At 42.4% G+C, this 20,327-nt stretch overlaps 2 protein-coding genes and 1 pseudogene across 2 annotated transcripts in view; 1 reads left to right on the forward strand and 2 right to left on the reverse strand.

Moving 5' to 3' along the window:
• Positions 1-3,285, forward strand: part of LOC129680373 (zinc finger protein 14-like) — a 45,128-nt gene extending 41,843 nt beyond the window's left edge. The window contains exon 8 of the mRNA XM_055611993.1: positions 434-3,285. Within this exon, the coding sequence (XP_055467968.1) occupies positions 434-1,754 (1,321 nt within the window). The 3' untranslated portion in view covers positions 1,755-3,285. The remainder of the gene's footprint in view (positions 1-433) is intronic.
• The window catches only part of LOC129680363 (zinc finger protein 709-like), a gene marked incomplete in the record, with an annotated part of 180,929 nt that extends 161,296 nt beyond the window's left edge, over positions 1-19,633 (reverse strand). Inside the window, 1 exon segment of the mRNA XM_055611980.1 lies at positions 19,521-19,633. Coding sequence (XP_055467955.1) covers positions 19,521-19,630 — 110 coding nt within the window.
• On the reverse strand, positions 8,158-19,512 carry LOC129680364 (zinc finger protein 883-like; annotated as a pseudogene).
• Positions 19,634-20,327: the final 694 nt, after the last annotated feature.

Here is a 20,327-nt window from a genome sequence, read left to right on the forward strand (position 1 = left end):
TAAAGTGAATTTCAGGTTTAGATCGAAACCTGTTGTCCGTAAATCACATAAAATATGTTCAGCTGTTTCAAAACCCATAATGTTCGATGCACACCATTTTTCATTAGGAATATTCAGCTTTGTTAACTGGGGCACACACAGTATTTATGAAACGCCTAAAAACGGCAGTATTTAAGAACTTTGCATACTGTCTTCAGGACCGGGGCTGATTGTTCAGCTCATTCATATTTGCAGATTCTTAGAGAAGCAAAATCAGAAGTGTCATCCTCCCTCGCTCGGGAGTCTGTGCGTGGCCACGGGGACTTTATACCAGCTTGTTCTCCTGCTGCCTGCAGATCACTGTAATAACAGCAGCACCACATCCGGCCTCCAGCACTTCTGTTGGTGAGTTAGAAAAGTCTACTTACATGGTTTTTTTCTCTCTATTTTGCAGAATTCAGGTCGTTGAGAGGAATTGTGACTATGGAGATGGTATTCAGTGTGGAGAGACCCAGAAATGGATTGCAGAGCATATTGTTCATAGAGACATGCATCCTGCAGTGACAGTATGTGAAAACAGTGTGCTTGCAAGAGACATCACTGTTCATTCACCCTTGCATGTGCAATGTGAGACCACAGAGAAAACATGTGGGTCTCAAGAACATGTGGAGAAAGCATTTATACATGAGAAATGTTGGAAAGGTTCCACTTATTCTGAGTCCATTCAGACAAATCAAAGTACTCCTACAGAGACACCCTACCGAAGTAAGCAGTCTAATGAAGCCTACAGCAGTGGTAATTCTGATCAGTATTGTGAGAGAATTCACACTGGAGATAAACTCCATGAATGGAAGCAAGTTGAGAAAGCCTTCTGGAGGCCCAGTTATGCTCAGATATATGAGAGAATCACCATTGGAGAGAAACCGTTTCTGTGTAAGCAGTTTGGCGAAGCATTGCTCACTTCTAGTCATATTATTAAGCATGAAATAATTCTCCCGGAAGAGAAATGTTATACATGTAAGCAGTGTGGAAAAGCGTTCAGATATTCCTCATCACTCCAGAACCATGAAAGAATTCATAGTGGGGAGAGGCCCTATGTATGTAAGCAGTGTGGAAAAGCCTTCATTCGTTCCTATGATCTTCTCATCCATGAAAGAATTCACAGTGGAGAAAAGCCTTACACATGTGAGCATTGTGGCAAATCTTTCACCCATTATAGCGGCTGGTACAGTCATGAAAGGATTCACACTAGAGAGAAACCCTATGTTTGTACACAGTGTGGGAAAGCATTTTCATGTTCCACATCATTTCGGAGGCACGAGAGGATTCACACTGGAGAGAAGCCTTACCTATGTAAGCACTGTGGCAAGGCCTTCACCCACTCTAGTGCTCGTTACATTCATGAGAGAACTCACACTGGAGAGAAACCCTACGTATGTAAGCACTGTGGGAAGGCTTTCCTCCGGGCCAGTCATCTTAACAACCACGAGAGAATTCACACTGGAGAGAAACCCTATGTTTGTAAGCACTGTGGGAAAGCCTTCATCCAACGGGATGCGTGTTATAATCATGAGAGGATTCACACTGGAGAGAAACCATATGTCTGTAAGGAATGTGGGAAAGCATTTAGGATTTCCACATCCCTTCGTGACCATGAGAGAATTCACACTGGAGAAAAACCTTATATATGTAATTACTGTGGAAAAGCATTTAGAGTTTCCACATGCCTCCACAAACATGAAAGAGCTCACACTGAAAAGAAACCCAGTGGGTAGCATATGAAACAGCGTACATAATAATGGAACTGTCATTGGTCAACCTGCTGTTATGTAAAAACTGTGTGCAAGGCCAGTGAGATGGCTCAGGGGTGAAAGCATGCGCCAAGCTTGATAGCCTGAGGCGGAGCCTCAGAACCCATGTGGAGGGAGAGCTGAGTCTCCAGAGTTTTCCTCTGGCTTGCACACCTGCCTTCCTTTGCAGCATCCTCCCACAGGTGTATAAATAAATGGAATAATTGAAAATACTTTTTTGTTTTCAGACAGTTTTACTATGTAGCCTTGTCTATCCTGCAACTTGCTTTGTAGACCAGGCTGGCTTTGAACTCAAAGATCCACCTGCCTCTACCTCCTGAATACTGGGATGAAAGGTGTACGCCACCACTGCCTGGCTTTCAAATCCACTTTTAATGCTGTCTTTTATTTGTAATTCTGTGTAGGTGTGTGGATGTGTGCATGTGAGGGTGGGCCAGCTGGGCCTCTGGAAGAACGGTATCTGTACTCTAAGCTGCAGAGCCACTTTTCCAGCCCCATAAATGTAATTATTCTTTAGGCTGGAAAGAAATAGGTGGAATAGGAGACGTGAAAATGTGTAACTTTGCACACCTATGGAAACTGAAGTTGAGTGGAAACCGGTTCTGCGGTTCATGAACAGTGCATTGTGTAGGTTTATGTGCATGGGCACCCACATGCCAGCGTGTACACAGAGAAACAAGGTCTGTTCTGTTCTCTACTGTCGCAGTCAAGTTGCCTTCAAAACAAGTCCGTAACCTGCTGAGGAACCTTGCTGGCCCTGCTTCGTGCCTTTTACTCACGAGGGTAGTAGAAGCTAGGGAATTGCAAAATTGAATACAGTGAATTTGAACACAGCTGGGAGAGGCAGGAACTCATTTCAGCCAAATGAAGAATTCGGCATTAAGCATATAAGCTGTATGTTGTCTCAAATAATGTGAAAGGGAATTTTCTTCTGTATGTTGTAAAAGTAAGAAATTTGAACACTGAGCAAATGTTTTCTGGTTTTGTGGAAATTGAAAATGTTGGCATGATTTTGTCTGTCCTCTCTGCTGTTTGGAACACTGAGGCCACCAAAATACTGTATCGAAGAACAATAGCAACAGCATAAACTACATATGTTGAAGCAATGTCTTTTAATTTGCTAAATAGTTTTAGTATTGAAATAAGGTCTCGCTGTGTAGACCGAGCTGGCCTTGGTTTCACACAGACTGCCTCTGCCTCCCAAGAGGGGATGGATATTAAAGGTGTGTGCCGCCAAGCTCAGGCGGTCCATCTTACTTTAGTGGACATCTTCTGAAACGCAGGGGTAATAACGTTTTCTGTTTCGTGTGAGACTGTGTTTGACTCATGGAATTCAAGTGCTTTGTAAGTGCTAGTAGACTTGAATAATTGTGCTTCATTTGAAATTGAAAATCGGCTGCTTGTTAGTTAGTGTTTTCAGTTGTCCTTACGTGGCCGATTATGTTTTTCTTACTATTCTTAATTCATTGGCAGTTTTCTTACATTTCTGTGTATGCTTGGATTTTCTAATAGTAAAATTTCTTACATAGATATTGTGCTTTTTACTTTAAAATATATTTTTTTTGAAGCAAGATGTTTTGGGGGCAAAATTGTCTCAGTGAATAGAGGAATTTCCCCTAAAGCCTGAGGATCGGAGTTTGATTCCCAGAGCCCACGTAACATAATACTCAATTGTTTGGAGAAATTCTCATTGATCTGTCCACATACAGCTCAGAGTTTACACCACATTTGAACAGTGAAATCAGGAATCCTTAGAAAGGCACAATAAATCCAAGGAGTGTGAGAGGACTTCATTTCTTTCTTTCTAAGTGCTTTTAGAGCCATGAAAGCCTATGGAGCTTTTAGCCTTACCATTTCTTTGGAAATGGCCAAATTAGTCACAATTAAAGCACCCGGCATTTTGATTTGAGACTTCTAGCTAGGGTTTGTCCTATGATATTGGCATGATGCTCTTGAGAGCCAATACCAGCTGTCTCTTTTATCCATCAATTGGGGCTCCTCGTAATTTTAATGGTCTGAATACTCTCTTACATTCAGTATTTTTCATTCTCATAAGCCATGATCTGTGTCAACATCTGTTTGATCTCAGGGTCTGGTACAGCTCTATTTAGAGCTGAACCCAATCTCTGTAAGGAGTGGGTGAAGGGCCTTGAATTACCTGAGGTGGTTGTTTTACCAGGCTCCTCAGCCACATCCCATGCTCTTATCGCTGCAACATGCCATTGTTCAGTTACAACATCAGCTGGGATTTGTTCTCATAAGTCAGCATAATGCCCTTCACCAAGCAGCTGATCTTTAACATTTATCCCTCTTGTTACATTTTCTTGTTCTATTTTTGTGGCTTCATTTCTCCACCACAGTAACCATTGTACTGTTGACCAGCTTCTAGCACAGCTGACACCAACACTTTCCAGTTTTGGGGAATAAGTCTATTTTTTTTTTTTTTTTTTGCATAGCCCAGTTACTTAACGTTTGTTTAAGGAAATTTGAATGCATTCCATGCCTTACGATAGCCTCTTTAAAATGCTTAGAGCTAGCATTTCTTTTGGATGCCATATCATTGTAAGCCTCACCATCATTAGCAGGCGTACATTGCACAAAGACTGGGAAAGCTGATGCTGTCTGTGTAGACGAAGGCAGTTCCTCTAGCAGAGCACTTGGCTGCAGAGCTGTTTTGTCCTGCTCTACTTCCTCTTCCTCCCCTCCAATCCCCAACCATACGCAGGTGCTCTGAACTCCTGGTGCATGAAGGGGGTGGTGGCAAAAGCGGGTAAACTCCCATTTTTCTGTGGTGCTGTTTGCTTCCTAAGTGTATCAGCCTCTACCTGTAAACTTGCCTGTTGAACTGCCAACTCTGCAATCCTTCCCAGAACAACAGACTTGAGTGACAGACACCTCGGTTTTTGTATCTCATCCACCATTCTTCCAATCTTTTTTTTTTTTTGTACAGAATTATTGTTTTTAATATAAGATCAAATGTTTCATTTTATCAATAAAGCCTTAGAGGCCAGAGGCTGGGGGGAAAGCCTACTAGCTCAGAGAGGCAGAGAAAGCACCCTTCCTCCTCAGCCAACATCCTTTCAAACTGAATGTCCCTCCTTTCTACTTTCTGTGCCTCTATCTGTCCTGATTTCCTCTTACTCTGATTTTTTCCCCCTGTCCTTTCAATCTTTTTTAAAAACAGAATATAGAAAGATTAAAAAAAAAAAGGAAAAATTCCCTCTGGGAGCATTTTGAGAGAAGCCGGCAGCAGCTACTGTTACAAACCTTAGTGACACCTTTAAACAGTATTCACTCCTTCATAACTTGCTGTCTCCTGTGCGGCACCAAAAACCAATTCCCCATTATTTCTAAGCCACATCTGCGTGTCACTTGGTAGCCGCTTTTATCTTACCAACCATGTTGGGCATTACCTGTATCGGTCTTTTGAAAAACTCCTTTCTTTGGGGTGTTTAGGCCTTTATTCCCTCTCCCAACCCCCCAAGAGAGAGAAAAGGTTAGTGGGGAGAGGGGTCCCTGACTGCTTTACTTCTCCCTGCTAGTTAGGGTCGAGTGGTTCTTTTAGGGCTCTGTAGCAATCTCCATCAACAACAAACGCTCCCATCAGGCTCCTCCATGCCACTGCGCCCCAAAGCGTTTCTCTCCATCTGTCTGCTCCAAACTGCCACACCATCTATGGTCTCTGCAAACAGCTCCATGCCACATGCCACCACCATGTGCCACCACACACACCTCCTCTTTCTTGACTCTGAGTCCTAGGCCACACCCCTCTCCATGCCACATGTGGGTGGCCGTTACCAGCTGGAAAAGATCATGCCCCATAAGTGACAGTTAACAGGTGTGGACAAACTAGAGCCCAACTAAAATCCCACACTTGGGATGACAACAAAAGTATATTTACATAACTGAGTTTATAAAGAAACCAAAACTTCCATCACACATAGAAATCAAGTTTGAATTGAAAGATGTATCCCTAATGACTAGCATTCCTAATATCAGAAGTAGTTATGCAGGATAAAAGGGAAGAAACATCAAGTCTTACCTAATTACATGTCCTATGAACTATATTAGTGACCTATCAGGCAACATGTACCTTATAAATAACTATTATGGGCCGCCAAACAAGCCATTTCTGACTATTAGAGGTTACTTCCATGGGAGGGAACTCATGCCTGGTTAATTTTCTCCTTCTCCTTGTTCTCTTACATCTCAATAGTTTTTATAACAAAATAATAAGCTACAACAAAAGCAATCATATTAAACAAGGCAAAACAACAGAAGGAAAAGGGACCCAAGGAAGTACAAGAATCAGAGACCCACCTGTTCACACACCCACAAAAAGTACTAGGCTGACAGCTACAATACATATGCAGAGGACCTGTTGGAGACCTGTGTAGACCCTGTGCTTGCTGTGGCAGTTTCTGTGAGTTCATGTGAGCCTTGCTTAGTTGATTCAGAGGGCCTTGTTCTGGTGTTCTCCCTCCTCTTCGGCTCTTATCCTTTTTCTGCCTCCTCTTCTGCAGGGTTTTCTGAGCTCTGAGTAGGATTGATGGAGACATCCCATTTAGACTTGCTCCATATGTCTGGCTGCGGTTCTCTTTATTTCTTACCATCTGCTGCAGGAAGAAGCCGTTCTGTGGGTGGCTGAATAAGGCACCATTCTATGAGTATAGCAGAATATCATTCGCAGTTATTTTATTGATACTTTTTTAAAAAATCCAGTAGTATTTGGTTTTATCCTAGGTCTCTGGGCTATCTAGTGTCTGGTTCTTGGTCACCCAGTGTTGGGCATACATTTCATCTCATGGAGTAGACCTTAAGTCAAATGACATTGGTTGGTACTCCCACAGCTTTGTGCCACTATTGCCCTGGCATATTTTGCAGGCAGGATAAATTGTAGATCAAATGGTTTGTGGCTGGATTTGTGTTTCTTTTTTGGTAGTCTAGAAAGTACCTTCCCATACCCAAACCACTAGAGGTGAAGGTTCTATGTGGGCCCAGTTCTACCTGCATGTTCAGTGAGTTGTGTGGGTGTTGTCTTCAGCATGAGGTCATGCTGTCAGTTTGCAAAGAGCAATCTATTGTGTTGGCAACATTCTGAGATTTCCAGGGGACCCCTTAGGCCAACAACTCCAGTGGCTGTACTGGTAGCTTCATTTGGTGAGGGAGGGAAGGTGCTGATTATTATATTGCTATATGGTCATCTTGTCAACACTCACACCCAGAGATTAATGCTGTCTACATTCATCAGAGATGCTTCTTACTAATGGCTTAGAAACCCATACCTGACCAAGTAGAGTGTTGATTCCTAAATGGGTCAGAGATAACACTTTCTCAAAGGACCAGGGAATAGTGAAGAGTGGTCAGAACAAAGACAAAGGATGGAAAAAGTGTGTAGTTGAATATGTCTTTATTCTTGGCACAGGAGGCAGAGGTAGCACGCTGAGATAGCGGACAGCCAGGTCTGCGTAGAGTTCCAGAATATCCAGGGCCACATAAATATACACTGTCTGAAAAAAAAATACTGTGTGTGTTAAGAACTCACTATACCTATGGTTATCAGTACCAGATCTGCACAAGATTGGGCCTGTGAGAATTTCATCATGGATAGTGGAAGGAAACAGGAATTTCCACATATCCAGTAGAGGGCTATTGGCAATTCATGGTCATTGGGGAGGAGCAGTCCTCTTTTCAGTGGTATATGCTCAGGCAATTTGCTCTTCAGTAGCTAAATCTCTAATCCGCACTTGAGCAAGCCCTGACTTACACTCAGTGGGGCACACATAAGACATAAAAACAAGACTTGTTAAGGAGCTTAGCAAGAGAGAGGGAGATGGAAAGGGAATATGGGAGAGAACAGGACTAAAAGTCATTATGTGTACAAAATTATGTACATTATGTGTACATTAAGTGTACAAAACTATCAAAAAATTAAGAGTAAGGTGCTGGAGATGCGGCTCAGCAGTTAAGATCTCTTCCTGGTCTTCAGAGGACTTGCATTCAGTTTCCAGCAGCTATCCAGCTGTCCAACAACAATCTATAACTCCAAGTCCAAGGATGATTGTGGCCTCCAAGGGTACCCATATGCAGCTGAGTATAAACATACACACTCAACAATAACATTTTTTATCAAATATTTCAAAAACTGTGAAACAGCCAAGTGTATTGTCTCATCCTTTTTAGTCCTGGCCACTGGAAGTCGCAGGTGCGAGAATCTGTATGTTGGAGGTCAGACTGTTCTACACAGTTAGTACCAGGACAGCCAGAGTTATATTGTGAGACCCTTTCTCAAACATGAAAATAAGTATGTAGGTAAATAAATAAATTACCATAAAGACGTATACAAAAATCTCATTTGAGCCAGGTGTGGTGGTATAAGCTTTAATTCCAACTTTTGGAGGCAAAGGCAGGAACTATGTGAGTTCTCAGCCAGCCAAGCCTACATAGTGAGATGCTGTCTACAAACAAAAGGAAATAAAATACTCTTATTGGAACAACACATACACTGAAAAGCACAAAATATAGAATCTATATAAACACCAGAAAAATTTCATTGTAAAGGAATTAATAATAGTTTTAAAAGTATGTCATATAATAGTGAGAAAATACTTTTAAGAATACATTTCACTTTCAAATGCACCACAATAATAATAACCTAGGTAAAATTAAATCTACTGTTTTATTGCAAAGACATCTCAGTCCAATGAATCCAACAGCTCTACAATAAAGCATTACCTCATTTCATTTAAACAATACCCAGTGAACTGAAATCAATTCACCAAATTTACATCACCTCAATGCAAATGTTTTATATATGGTTGCTACTGTTAGTGTCAATGTGTTGGTGGGTTCAGCAGTCCAAGCACCAGGCAATACAGGCAGACAAAATCATGACATTAATCACCAAGTCTTATTTCAAAACTGTAAAGAACAATAATGCAAACTGAAGGTCTCATAAGACTTGAACAATAAAAATACTCAAATTTTATTGTATTCCAGGTTATTTCCAGAAATAATCTGTGCAAATAAATTTGCTCCGTCTCCAGTTATTATAAGATTGAACTACATGATATTTCATAAATTTCCTTATTTGAAAAACACAGCTTTCTTATTTGCTTTATACACTTTTTTTAAAGATTTATTTTATTTATATGTGTTTTACAAGCGTTCTGTACCTACAGAAGCCAGAAGAGGGTATCACAGTTCTTGGATGTGGAATTACAGGCGGTTGTGAGCCACAGGATGTGGACGCTGAGAAACAAAACCAGGAGCTCTTACAGAGCAGCATGGGCTCTGACAGCTCAACCCTCCCTCCAGCTGTTTTCTTCTTTCTTTGTGAGGAAAACTCCACTTGCTTGTAACTAGCTCTTAACCTTCCCATGTGGTGTTCAGACCCACTATACCCATTATAATTCTCTAATCTCTACCATCCCACCTCACCCAGTGCCAGAATAAAGGCTGTGCTTTTTTTCTACCATGCTGAGTGCAGTAGGATTTCATCCTATGTCTGCTTGTATGTCCAGTGTTTGAAATAAATATTGAGTTTGTGTGTGAACCCTCATATGTACATGAAATTCAGAGGTAATCTTTTAGAAATAATTGTCTATTTTCCCCATAAGAGTCCCTGGGATAGAACTTAGATTATCAAGCTTAGCAACAAGCACCTTTACTCACTGAGCCTTCTTGTAAGCTGTTAATACTTTCTTTCATGCCTCACAATACTAAGGCAAGGCCACCAGGTATTCTTCAGTTCTCTTCTGTCAGCCCTTTCATGTGGATAATGATGTGGAACACATGGAGGTTTCTCTAGTCTTACATGTGTAAGGCTTCTCTCCAGTGAATTCTTTCATGCTTCACAAGATAGCTGCAATCACTGAATGCTTTTCCACACTTTTTACATACATATGGTTTCTCTCCAGTGTGAATCCGTTCATGACGGTAGCGGGCACTCTGGTGTGTAAAGGCCTTCCCACAATGCTTACATATGTAAGGTTTCTCTCCAGTGTGAGTTCGTTCATGGTTGCGAAGGTACGTGGTACACCTAAATGCTTTTCCACAATGTTTACAAACATAGGGCTTCTCTCCAGTATGAGTTCTTTCATGATTGTAACAAGCCTTACGTTGAATGAAAGCTTTCCCACAATGTTTGCATGCATAAGGTTTCTCCCCAGTGTGGATCTTTTCATGGCTGATAAGATGGCTGGAATGAATGAATGCCTTCCCACACTTCTTACATACATACGGTTTCTCTCCAGTATGAATTCTTTCATGACTGTAACGGGTGCTGGAATGGGTGAAGGCTTTTCCACAGTGCTTACATATGTACGGTTTCTCTCCAGTGTGAGTCCTTTCATGGTTGCGAAGGCAGGTGGACCATGTAAAGGCCTTCCCACACTGCTTACACACATAGGGCTTCTCTCCAGTGTGAGTCCTTTCATGATTATAACACGCATCTCGTTGGATGAAGGATTTGCCACACTGTTTACATGCATAAGGTTTTTCTCCAGTGTGGATTCGTTCATGGTTACGAAGGGATGTAGAACAAGTGAATGCTTTCCCACACTGCTTGCAGACATAGGGTTTCTCTTCAGTGTGAATTATTTCATGTCTGTAACAGGCACTGTGGTGGCTGAATGCTTTTCCACAGTGTTTACAGGCATAGGGTTTCTCTCCAGTGTGAATTCTTTCATGGACGAGAAGGTGTGAGGAACGAATGAAGGCTTTGCCACACTGCTTACACATATATGGTGTATCCCCACTGTGGATTTTTTCATGTTTCTGAAGGTATGAATAATGTCTAAATGCTTTTCCACACTGATTACACACATAACATTCCTCTCCAGTATGAATTCTTTCATGGTAGACAAGCTGACTAAAATTAATAAAGGCTTCTCCACATTGCTTACACATAAATGGCTTCACTCTAGTGTGGATTCTTTCATACATCTGAAAGTAAGAGTATCTTCTGATGGCTTTTTCAAACTGATTATATTTGTGACATGCACCTTCATTGTAAATTCTCTCATAATTCTGATCAGAAGTCAGAGTCCTATAGGCTGCATTAAATTGTTTCTTTTTACAAACTATCTGTATAGGACTTTTGAGTACCTGAAAGAACTCAGATGAAGTGAAATCTGTATAACGTTTCTCATGTTGAACAGTTACCTCCACACGTCCCTTACTCTCAAATGGTCTCTCTCCATGTTTACCCATGAGATTTGCATCTGAAGGCAAATGAGCTCTGCTGGCTCCTTCACACACATTGCTTTCATACACTGCAGTTGCAGATGGCACGTCCTCACTAACAACATATTCTGGAATCTGTTGGTGGTGGGCTTCTCTGCACCGACAGCTATCTTCACACTGACAGTCTCTCTCAACCATCTGAGTTCTGCAAAACATGAAAAGAGCACAGCTAGTGTTTATGATTAACCAGAAGGCCTGGAGCCTGGGGTCAGTGGATCACTCCCACTAACTCCTGCTGATAGTCTTTAGGAGGCAGCAGAGAATGACACCAACTTTGAGAGCCATACAGAAAGAGCCTGATCTAAGTGTTGACTTTACTTTTATAAGGAACTTTTCTTCCGGAGTTTGGATGGTTATGTGTTCCTCATGCTCCACTGGACCATCCTGCACCTATTCCTATACAATACCCATTCCTAATGAGACGAGATGGGTTAGATAAAAAAACAAAAACAAAACAGTTCTTTTAAGAAGAAGACATGCAGTTACTGGAAGAGGGATGTGAAGAAAGATGCCAGAGGAGTTGGAGAGGAAGGAGAAGGCTATTGCTATAATTAGCTACATTGCATACATGTATGAAATTACCAAAGAATAAGTTTTTTAAAAAAAATGTCTATACCAGTTAACAATGGGGAATATAACTTATACAAAGGATGTGGATCAAGCATGATGAAATTGAAATACCTGAATATCTCTCATGAGATTTACTGAAGCTAGATCCCAATTTAAAATTAGAAGTCACTGGACTTAACATAGAAACATGTATCCAAATCCTAAAGAAAAGCTTATAAAAATATATTAGGTATTTTTGTGTGTGAAGCTTGTATCCAACAAATCATTCAGAAATGTCTTACATTGCTTATCATAACATAGGGGATATTCAAAGACCAGGGAGATAGAATTCTTGACAATTCTGGATATATAAACTCAGTGCAGGTTTTAGAGAAATTTGTCACTGAAACAATTTACATTTAGATGTAGTTGGATCATTGGTTTGATTATCATATTTCCTAAAACAAATTGCAAATATCTGAGTGTGAATTACCTCAGATTTCTTCTGATATTTGGACAGCCCTCTTCAATGTTTTCTTCTGTTTTTCCTTGAAGTAAATAAACAAAAAAAAATCATTATAACATATCCAATAGAAAACACTTGATATAGGCGACCTTTTACTGTGTTATAAGATCACCTGACATGCTGCCTTCACTATCATGTACTCTTTCAATATTTCAATTCATGAACACATACAGACACGCAAGAAAAGGCTGTTCTTCCAGAGTAGCAAAAGAATCAGTGTGTTTACCTATGGAGATCAGGTTCATAAAGGTTTCTGTCATCACATCTCTGTAGAGCTTCTTTTGACTGGAATCCAACAAAGCCCACTCTCCTGGGCTGAAGTTCACAGCCACATCCTCAAAGGTCACAGGCTCCTAAAATAATAGAAAAATGGCTAGTGTTAGTTGCCAATTTGACAAGATCTGCTACCCTGACAGAACCAGGCCATTGTAGTGAAAGCTGGACAACAAGAATGCTGACAGAAATGTAGACAGTTAGCCCACCTTGTGACATTTTATAGAGAAGTTAGAAACTGAGACAGATGCCATTCATATCCTACTTTTGCCATAAATCTGGATTCATTCTGCTTAAGATCCTGAATGTTGAATATTAAGACAATGGGCTAGTTTATTTGACAGAAGAAATGAGAGTATGCAATCTTAAAGTTTGGACAAGCAGATTACAGGCAGATTCTAACACCTTTGTTGATTGAAGAGCTTAGCCCTGGCCACGGGGGCAAGAGAGCAGGCAAGCATCGGGAATGACAATGTGTGACTGCCCTTGGCTTGGACAGTGCAAATATCCATTTCTGAAAAATGCACCTGGGAACTTACTGTCAATCTAATGCCCTCTCTGCACCAGGATGCATGTATACCTGCTTTTAACCATTAAAACACATTATTCCACTTAACAATACCTTGGTAATGTATGGACTCCATTCACATACAAATTAGTACACATCCAGACTATGGGCTGATCTGACCTGAACTAGCTTTAGGTACATCGGCAATAAGGCAAACTGTATAAATGAACCTATAAGAATGTTTTTTTGTTTGTTTTTTTATCTTATGCCTATGGATATGACCAAATTCTGATGAATTATGGAAAAAGACATGTGCAGTGAACACAGGCTTACCAAAAATCAGTCTATAATTCAGAATCTGGGCATGCTACCTTTATTAGCAACCAAACTCCTTTCAACTCTATAACAAAAGCAAGCCAGAAACAATAATCGAGATCCTTACGTACCCTCACTTCTCAGTACTGAAATCAAACTACATGGCAACTAGGTGGTTTCAAAAAGGTGAAAAGGCTTCCTTCCTTCCTTCCTTCCTTCCTTCCTTCCTTCCTTCCTTCCTTCCTTCCTTCCTTTCTCTTTCCTTCCTTCTTTTCTTCTTATTCTTTTCTCTTTTTTTTTGGGGGGGGGGGCTGGAGAGATGGGTTAGTAAAGAGTGACAGCTGCTCTTACACAGGGTTGGAGTTTGTTCCTAGCACCCACATCCAGGTAGCTTACACGTACATTTAACTCTAATCCCAGGGGAATCTGACAATTTATTTGGCCATTCTCTGGCACTAACATTCTCATGCAGACTGATTTACATATAGGCAAAATTAAAGAGAAAACATCATTTCATAAAAAAAGTTTTTTTTTTCTTTCTATCTTATCCTCCTGTGTTCTCACATGCGTGTGAGTTACAGAGTCTCGTGACCACAGTAGTTAGTGTGTGCTTGTAGAGAAGCAGAAAAGTTAAGAGAAAAGAAAATATTCTTTGTGGGCATAGATTATGAAAACAATTACAAGCTACTATGTTACTGACCACATGTAATACTGAGAAATGATGGCTCTGTTCTGGGCCCTGGAGCCTGGGGCAAAGTAAGGCATTCTTCTCAAGTCACAATTGCTCAGCACAACCTCTACTCTACAACCACCCCATGAAAGCAAGCCTCTGACAGGGGACCATTTCCTCCTCAGCCTTTGCTTGAGTACTCCTTATCTCTTTAAACCTTCTGCTGTCTCCCCACAAGATGGCAGTGTCAAGAGTCATGATGTTGTCAGCCCATCTCAGGATAGCCGGGTAAATCAGACCCTTCTGGTTAAGACAAACTGTCAAGTCAATGTTTATCTAATAAGAGTAGCTTCCTTCGGCTAAACATCTTGTGACTTTTTCAGATATCTGATCTTTCTACACCAGCACAGTGTAGACACTTGAGGGCTCAGGAGTCCTGTCCTTTTTGTAACATGAGTTGCAATTTGCCTGTTTTCTCTAATTATGGAGTAATAGCTATCTTATGGATTATTTCAGTCTCATTTCCTAATCAAACACTCAGGAAACAGGCTCTCTCAAGTCACAGCATTTCCTTGACTTTCTTTTCTAGATATATGGCCTGGCAGGACTCCACTCTTGTAATAATTTTAAGTCGTCACTCCTACCAACAGATAAACATCTTCACCAACTTTCACTCAAGCAGTAACAGTTCATAGTCGGCCTCTACAAGAGGCTCACTAGGACATCATCATCTCCAAGTGGAGGTTGCCATGCACACAGTAAGGCCCGAAAGCACAGAGAAGCCTTACCAACATGGGACTTCACTTGGCTTGGTCTATGTCCACACATCACTTCAGCAAGGCACCTAAGCACATGGTAGCAACCTGGAAACCCTTCCACCCCCCTGCATCAGGCTTCAAACCATAAAAATAAATTACCTCAGCAAAGAGCCATTTCCATTCAAATACAAACCAGTAAACATCCAGGATACATAGAAGTTGGGCCAGTCCAGTATTAGCTAGTTTTTGCTGTAAGTTCATTAAGATAAGTTGTGTCCTCCAAGGGAATTTTTAAAAGAATCCATTAATTGCAAACTTATGCCTATGCATTTTTAGGAATGCATATGATTAAAACCAGATGCATTATGAAAAATGACATAAGTTTCTATCAGTGATGAATATGTGATTTTTATGGAAAAAAATTGGTGAACTAAAGACACACCAAAAATAGCGTAGATATTCTTAGGACCTGAATGTCACTTATCAAAACAATCTCTTTATTAGAAATATATCAAAGTATGAAATTCTCACAATACTTTACATTATGCCAGTCAAATTCCAGCATGATGCTGGGAGGAACTCACAAGATCTACTTCCTGATGGCTTTTGGGGAAGGAGAATCAGTACTTCTTTGTGGCTACTGATTCTTGTGGGTAGGCTGATCATGCTCCAATGGATGAGGCCACATCCATCCGTTTTTATCTGTATTTCCTAGTGGCTGAAGATGCTGAATACTTTTTAAGTACGTACTAGCCATCTGCATTTCTTTTTATGAGGATATTCTGTTCAATTCCGCAGTCCTCTACCACTTCCTCCACCTTCTTCTTTGTTTGAATTTTTTTTTTTTGAAAGAGGGTTTCTCTGTGTAGTTCTGGCTGTCCTAAAACTCACTCTATAGGCCAGGCTGGCCTTGAACTCAGAGGTCCACCTGCCCCTGCCTTCCAAGTGATAAGATTAAAATCATGTGCCGTCATGCTTGCCTTACACAGTCCACTTTATAAAAACTTTTTATTGATTCTTTGTGAGTTTCACATCATGCACCATAGTCCTGCTCATCTCCCCATCCCATCATATCAACCTTCACCCTTGAAACATCTCCCACAAAATAACACACACACACACACACACACACACACACACACACACACACACAGCATAGAAAACTTCTCATCATGGAAGCTGTGGTATGACACAGTGTGTCCCGCAGTCCACACACCTTAACTTGCAACTTCATTGCAATGACTCACTGGTCTGGTTCAAGATCTCTGGCTTCTGTGATACCATCAATATTAGATCCTCAGTGGGATTCCTCCCAGTTATCCTGTTGTTGCCCTGTGTCATGGAGGTCCTGCAGCTTTGGAACAACAGGACTGGCCCTTTCATGTGTCTCAACCATTCGAAGATGATATAGATTTTTGGGGTGGGCCTATTCAGAGCCCTGTATCTGGGCTTGGGTGGTAGCTGAACTGGTCAGCCCACCAGCTCTTCGTTGTTTGCATCACCAAGGGAAACTTTCCAGCATTGCTTGTGCTAGACCAGCCAATGCCACCATCAACATGAGATAGGGATAGCTCTCCTGCCCTCAGGGCTGGCTCACTGGCACCCACACCTTGTACTGCCCTTGTACACCTTCTGGGAATCAGTCTGGTGGTGGAGGAGGAGGAAGAGGAGAAGAAGCATAAGCAGAAGAAGAGGAGAAGGAGGAGGAGGAGAAAAGAAAGAGAGCTGAAAAGCTAGCCCAGCAGGTAAGAGCATAGACAGTGTTTCCAGAGGCCCCAGGTTGTATTTTCAGCACTCACCTGGTATTTCACACCTGCCTGTAAACCCAGTTCCAGGGGATCCAATACCTTTTTCTGGCCTCCACAAACAGTACATACATGTATTGTACAGACACACACACTGGAAAAATACCTATACAAATAAAAATAAATAAAAACTCTAAAAACTTGAAATAGGTTTCCTATATGGCCTAGGTATACTACTCCTGGGCATATGCCCAAAGCATTTTGTATCTTATTATAGAGATACCTGCACATTCATGTTCATTGCTGATCAATTCACAGAGAAAATAGAATCAACCTAGATACTGTTCTAGATACCTAGATATTATTAAGCTGTACAGAAAAGTGAAATCATGAAAACTTCAGGTCTATAAATGGAACTAGAAAAAAAAGATTATACTGGGCGAGTTCACCCAGGCTCAAAAAGGGAAACACTTTCTCATATAAGGTTACTGGGTTCAAAACAATGTCTTATTTTTGTGTGTTTCTAATACTGAGTACATGTGAAGGATAAGAAAGCAAAATCAGGCCATTGGTGGGGATGATGTATGGGGTGTAGAATACGAATAAAGTGAAAGTAGAAAGGGGAACACTGGAGAAGAAGGGCTCTCAGGCAGGTTTGGGAATGACAGATGGAAAAAGAAAGAGCCAGAAGAAGGCTTAAACAAAATGAAGTGCACATGAAGAAGCTATTTGGGCACCTATGATCTTGCAATTCAAGGTGACACATGTATGTATGTACATATATTTGATAGTGAATACACATACACAATAATATAGCGACAGGGGAGAGTAAAACATATGAGCTATGAATGCATAGTGAGAAAATATTGGAAGCTAAAGGTTTAAAGAGGGATGTGGACGGAACATAGGAGAAAGGAGAGTTAGGAACTGGGTTGTGTGAAGTAGCATTATTTAAAAAACCACTAGTTTGTAAGCTAATTTAAAACACATTTCTCTTGGATGCGGTGGGGAACAGTTTTACTATAGAGCCCTTGTTTGCCTGGAACTCTGTATACAGATCAGGTTGGCCACAAGCCCACACAGATCCAAACAAACCAAAGTACTGGACGTTAGTGAACAAGGCTGCTCCCCAAAGCCACAAGGGACTAAATAAAACTTCAGTGTCAGGCGCAGGTCACCACCATATAAGGTGGTGGTCACAGAGGCCCCTGTGGCACACATAGGCTGTTGCCATTGTTCTAGGTTACCAACCATATCTAGATGATAAACCCTGCTGTTAAAGACACTGCTCATTTCGGTTGCAGCACACAGGGAACTCAATCATGACCTGACCAGGAATGTCACAGGTGGCTAACTTTCATAGTGCTGAAAGATACTGTGCAAGTTGCTGGGGGAGAAAAGGCACCAAATGTTTTATCATGAGCTGGACCCTGGATGAAACAATACCAATGCGCCAGACAAAATGTTCCTACGGGAAAGAATGCTTCTGGAGCCGAGCAACTGCTATCACTGAGATTTTACGCCTGCTCTACAAGAGGGAAATCATGTCTGGTGATTTAACATGGACAAAAATGATTGCTAAAGATGTCAGGTCCTCAGGGGGAACGGACTGATGCTGTTTTTCTAAGTAGTCATGTTGACACCCTGATTTCTAAGTATTTGCGCTTCTATTGCTAGATTTATGCTGCTCCCAACTGAGGTCAAAAAAGCTTCTTACTGTAGCCATAGCAGTTAGTACAGAGAAGCGTTGCTATTTAAACTTTGAAAATAACTATGTACATTCCACCATAGATGGAACAGTCTATCATCCTGCCATTCCCAAGGTTCAGGAAACATTGCAGAAAACTGAAGTGAAAACAGAGTTGCAGGATGAAGAGCATTACTGGAAAATGCTGCGCTGAGTGCATGACGTGGCCGCATCATACACAAATTAACAATAGCTGTGGTTACCCACACGAGGTCTGCATGAGATCATGCCAGTGAAAGATTCCAGCAATGGACTTGGGAGTGGCTTCCAAAGCCCCACCCTTACCTGAGAAGCTAGTTTTAATTGGTGGCTTCTTGAAAAGGGAAAGTCATTTTTCTTTTGGAGTGTGAACTTGGAATATTTGCCATATCAGTGTATATAACCCCATGTAAATGTAAGGAAGAGCTGCAGTAATGAGACTCAATGGTCAGTTTCTAAAAATAACTTACTTCTAACCCATTGAAGCCGCCTAGAGCACAAAAGCAAACTACACTTGAAAGCACTTGATTCCTTTCACAGGGCTCGTGAACACCAAGTCTGGGAAAGCTTCTTTTAAAATCCAATTCTTGTCCTCAGAAATGGTCAGTGGAGGGGGGAAAAGAAAGAGCAAGTATAATTCTCTCCTTTCTCTACGAGAGAAAAATTTGGCCCACTCACACAGAAGGCGCAGTCAAATACTTCCTAATCATCTTTAAGCAGCCGCAACAGCTTTTGGGGACGACAGCTCTCACCTAGGGAGTTGATGCAGAAAAATTGGAAAACGAAGGCGGTTCTAGGAGAGTCCGAGGGCCCTTAACGTACCCGAGCTTCATGCACCCAAGGCAGCCCTCTTGGGAGGAGTGTCGTAAAATCCCCCCTTTAGGCCCCTTTACACTGCACTCCCCTCTTTTCCATCTACACAGATACGCACACAGCGATGTAGCCTAAAGACAACGCACGCACGCACACTGTTGAGTTTGGGAGATGTAGCCTAAAGCCAAAGCCTTTGTCCTGGCCGAGTGTTCCACCGCGGTACTAACAGAACGACGGCAGGAAAAACCTAAAGCAGCACAGACATACCTGGGAGCGCATACCAGCAACAGCTCACGCCACCCACGCCCCCTTGCCCCGGTCAGGACTCGGGGTCACCAGGCCGCCAGTGGCGCAGTGTCTGCGGGGGCGCGGGGGCGCGGGGTCCGGGTGACGACTCAGCCCTGGAGGACGGGGGCCGGGACGAGGTGGCTTCCCTGGAGCAGAACCCGGTGCCCGCCGCCTGCTCTGCGCCCAAGCCCGTGCTCTGGGGCGTCACCAGCCAGGGCCAGGCTCCGGGCGACAGCAGGCTGCACGGCCCCGCCGGCACAGCAGCGCCATGGACTCTGCACTCACGCCTCCGGGAGCCCGGGGCACACTCACCATGTCCTCCTTCACGCGCGTCCAGCGGTTCGTCCTAACGGGCCTGAAGCCGGGAGAGGCCGGAAGCCCGGCCCCGACGCCACAGGCCTCCTCACCACAGCGCCCCAACATGGCGGCGGGGGCGGGGCCTCCCGCACCGGCCTGCTCGCCGCGGGGAGCTTCCCTGGGGACAGCGCCCCTGACCGGCAGCCCCGGGCCTCAGAGCCCGAGCTGACAACGCCCCCCTTCCCAAAGTCTGGGAAGGAATGCCAGATCCCTTCGTACTCCATACATACATTTTTTATTTTATTTTTTTAAGCTGGCCAAGCCCGTTCCTACCCGGTGTAGAGCTTTGCATTTAAGGCGAACGTGCTTCGAAGTTCTTGCTGCGTTTGCTGGCTTCTTGAGAACTTTGGGGCCCCCTACTGCTTTGCTCACAAACAGTGCCCAAGTTAGCCCTGGACATCCCTGATTCAGTCCTTAAGAAAGCCCGTAGAGTCAGTGCAAAAGGAATCCCCAGGCGCAGATTCAATTAATTTGGAATGAGGTAACCGTATAGTAAAGCTCTCCCACACCTTATGTTTCAATTTACCTACTTTGTTTGTTTGTTAGGCAGAATCCCTGTTATGTAGCTCTGGCTGTTCAAGAGCTCACCGTGTAGACCAGGTCATGGACTCACAACAATCCATCTACCTTTGCTTCCAGAGTGCTGGGATTTAAAGGCGTGGGCCGCTATGTCTCAACCAATCTATTTCCTACCAAGAAATTTAAAACAACACCCAATGCATACAATTGCTGGGTTACGGGGAAAAAAAAAAAAGCGCCTATC

The sequence above is a fragment of the Psammomys obesus genome, unplaced genomic scaffold, assembly GCF_907164565.1.
Source record: "Psammomys obesus unplaced genomic scaffold, mPsaObe1.curated_primary_1811, whole genome shotgun sequence".
NCBI lineage: Eukaryota > Metazoa > Chordata > Mammalia > Rodentia > Muridae > Psammomys > Psammomys obesus.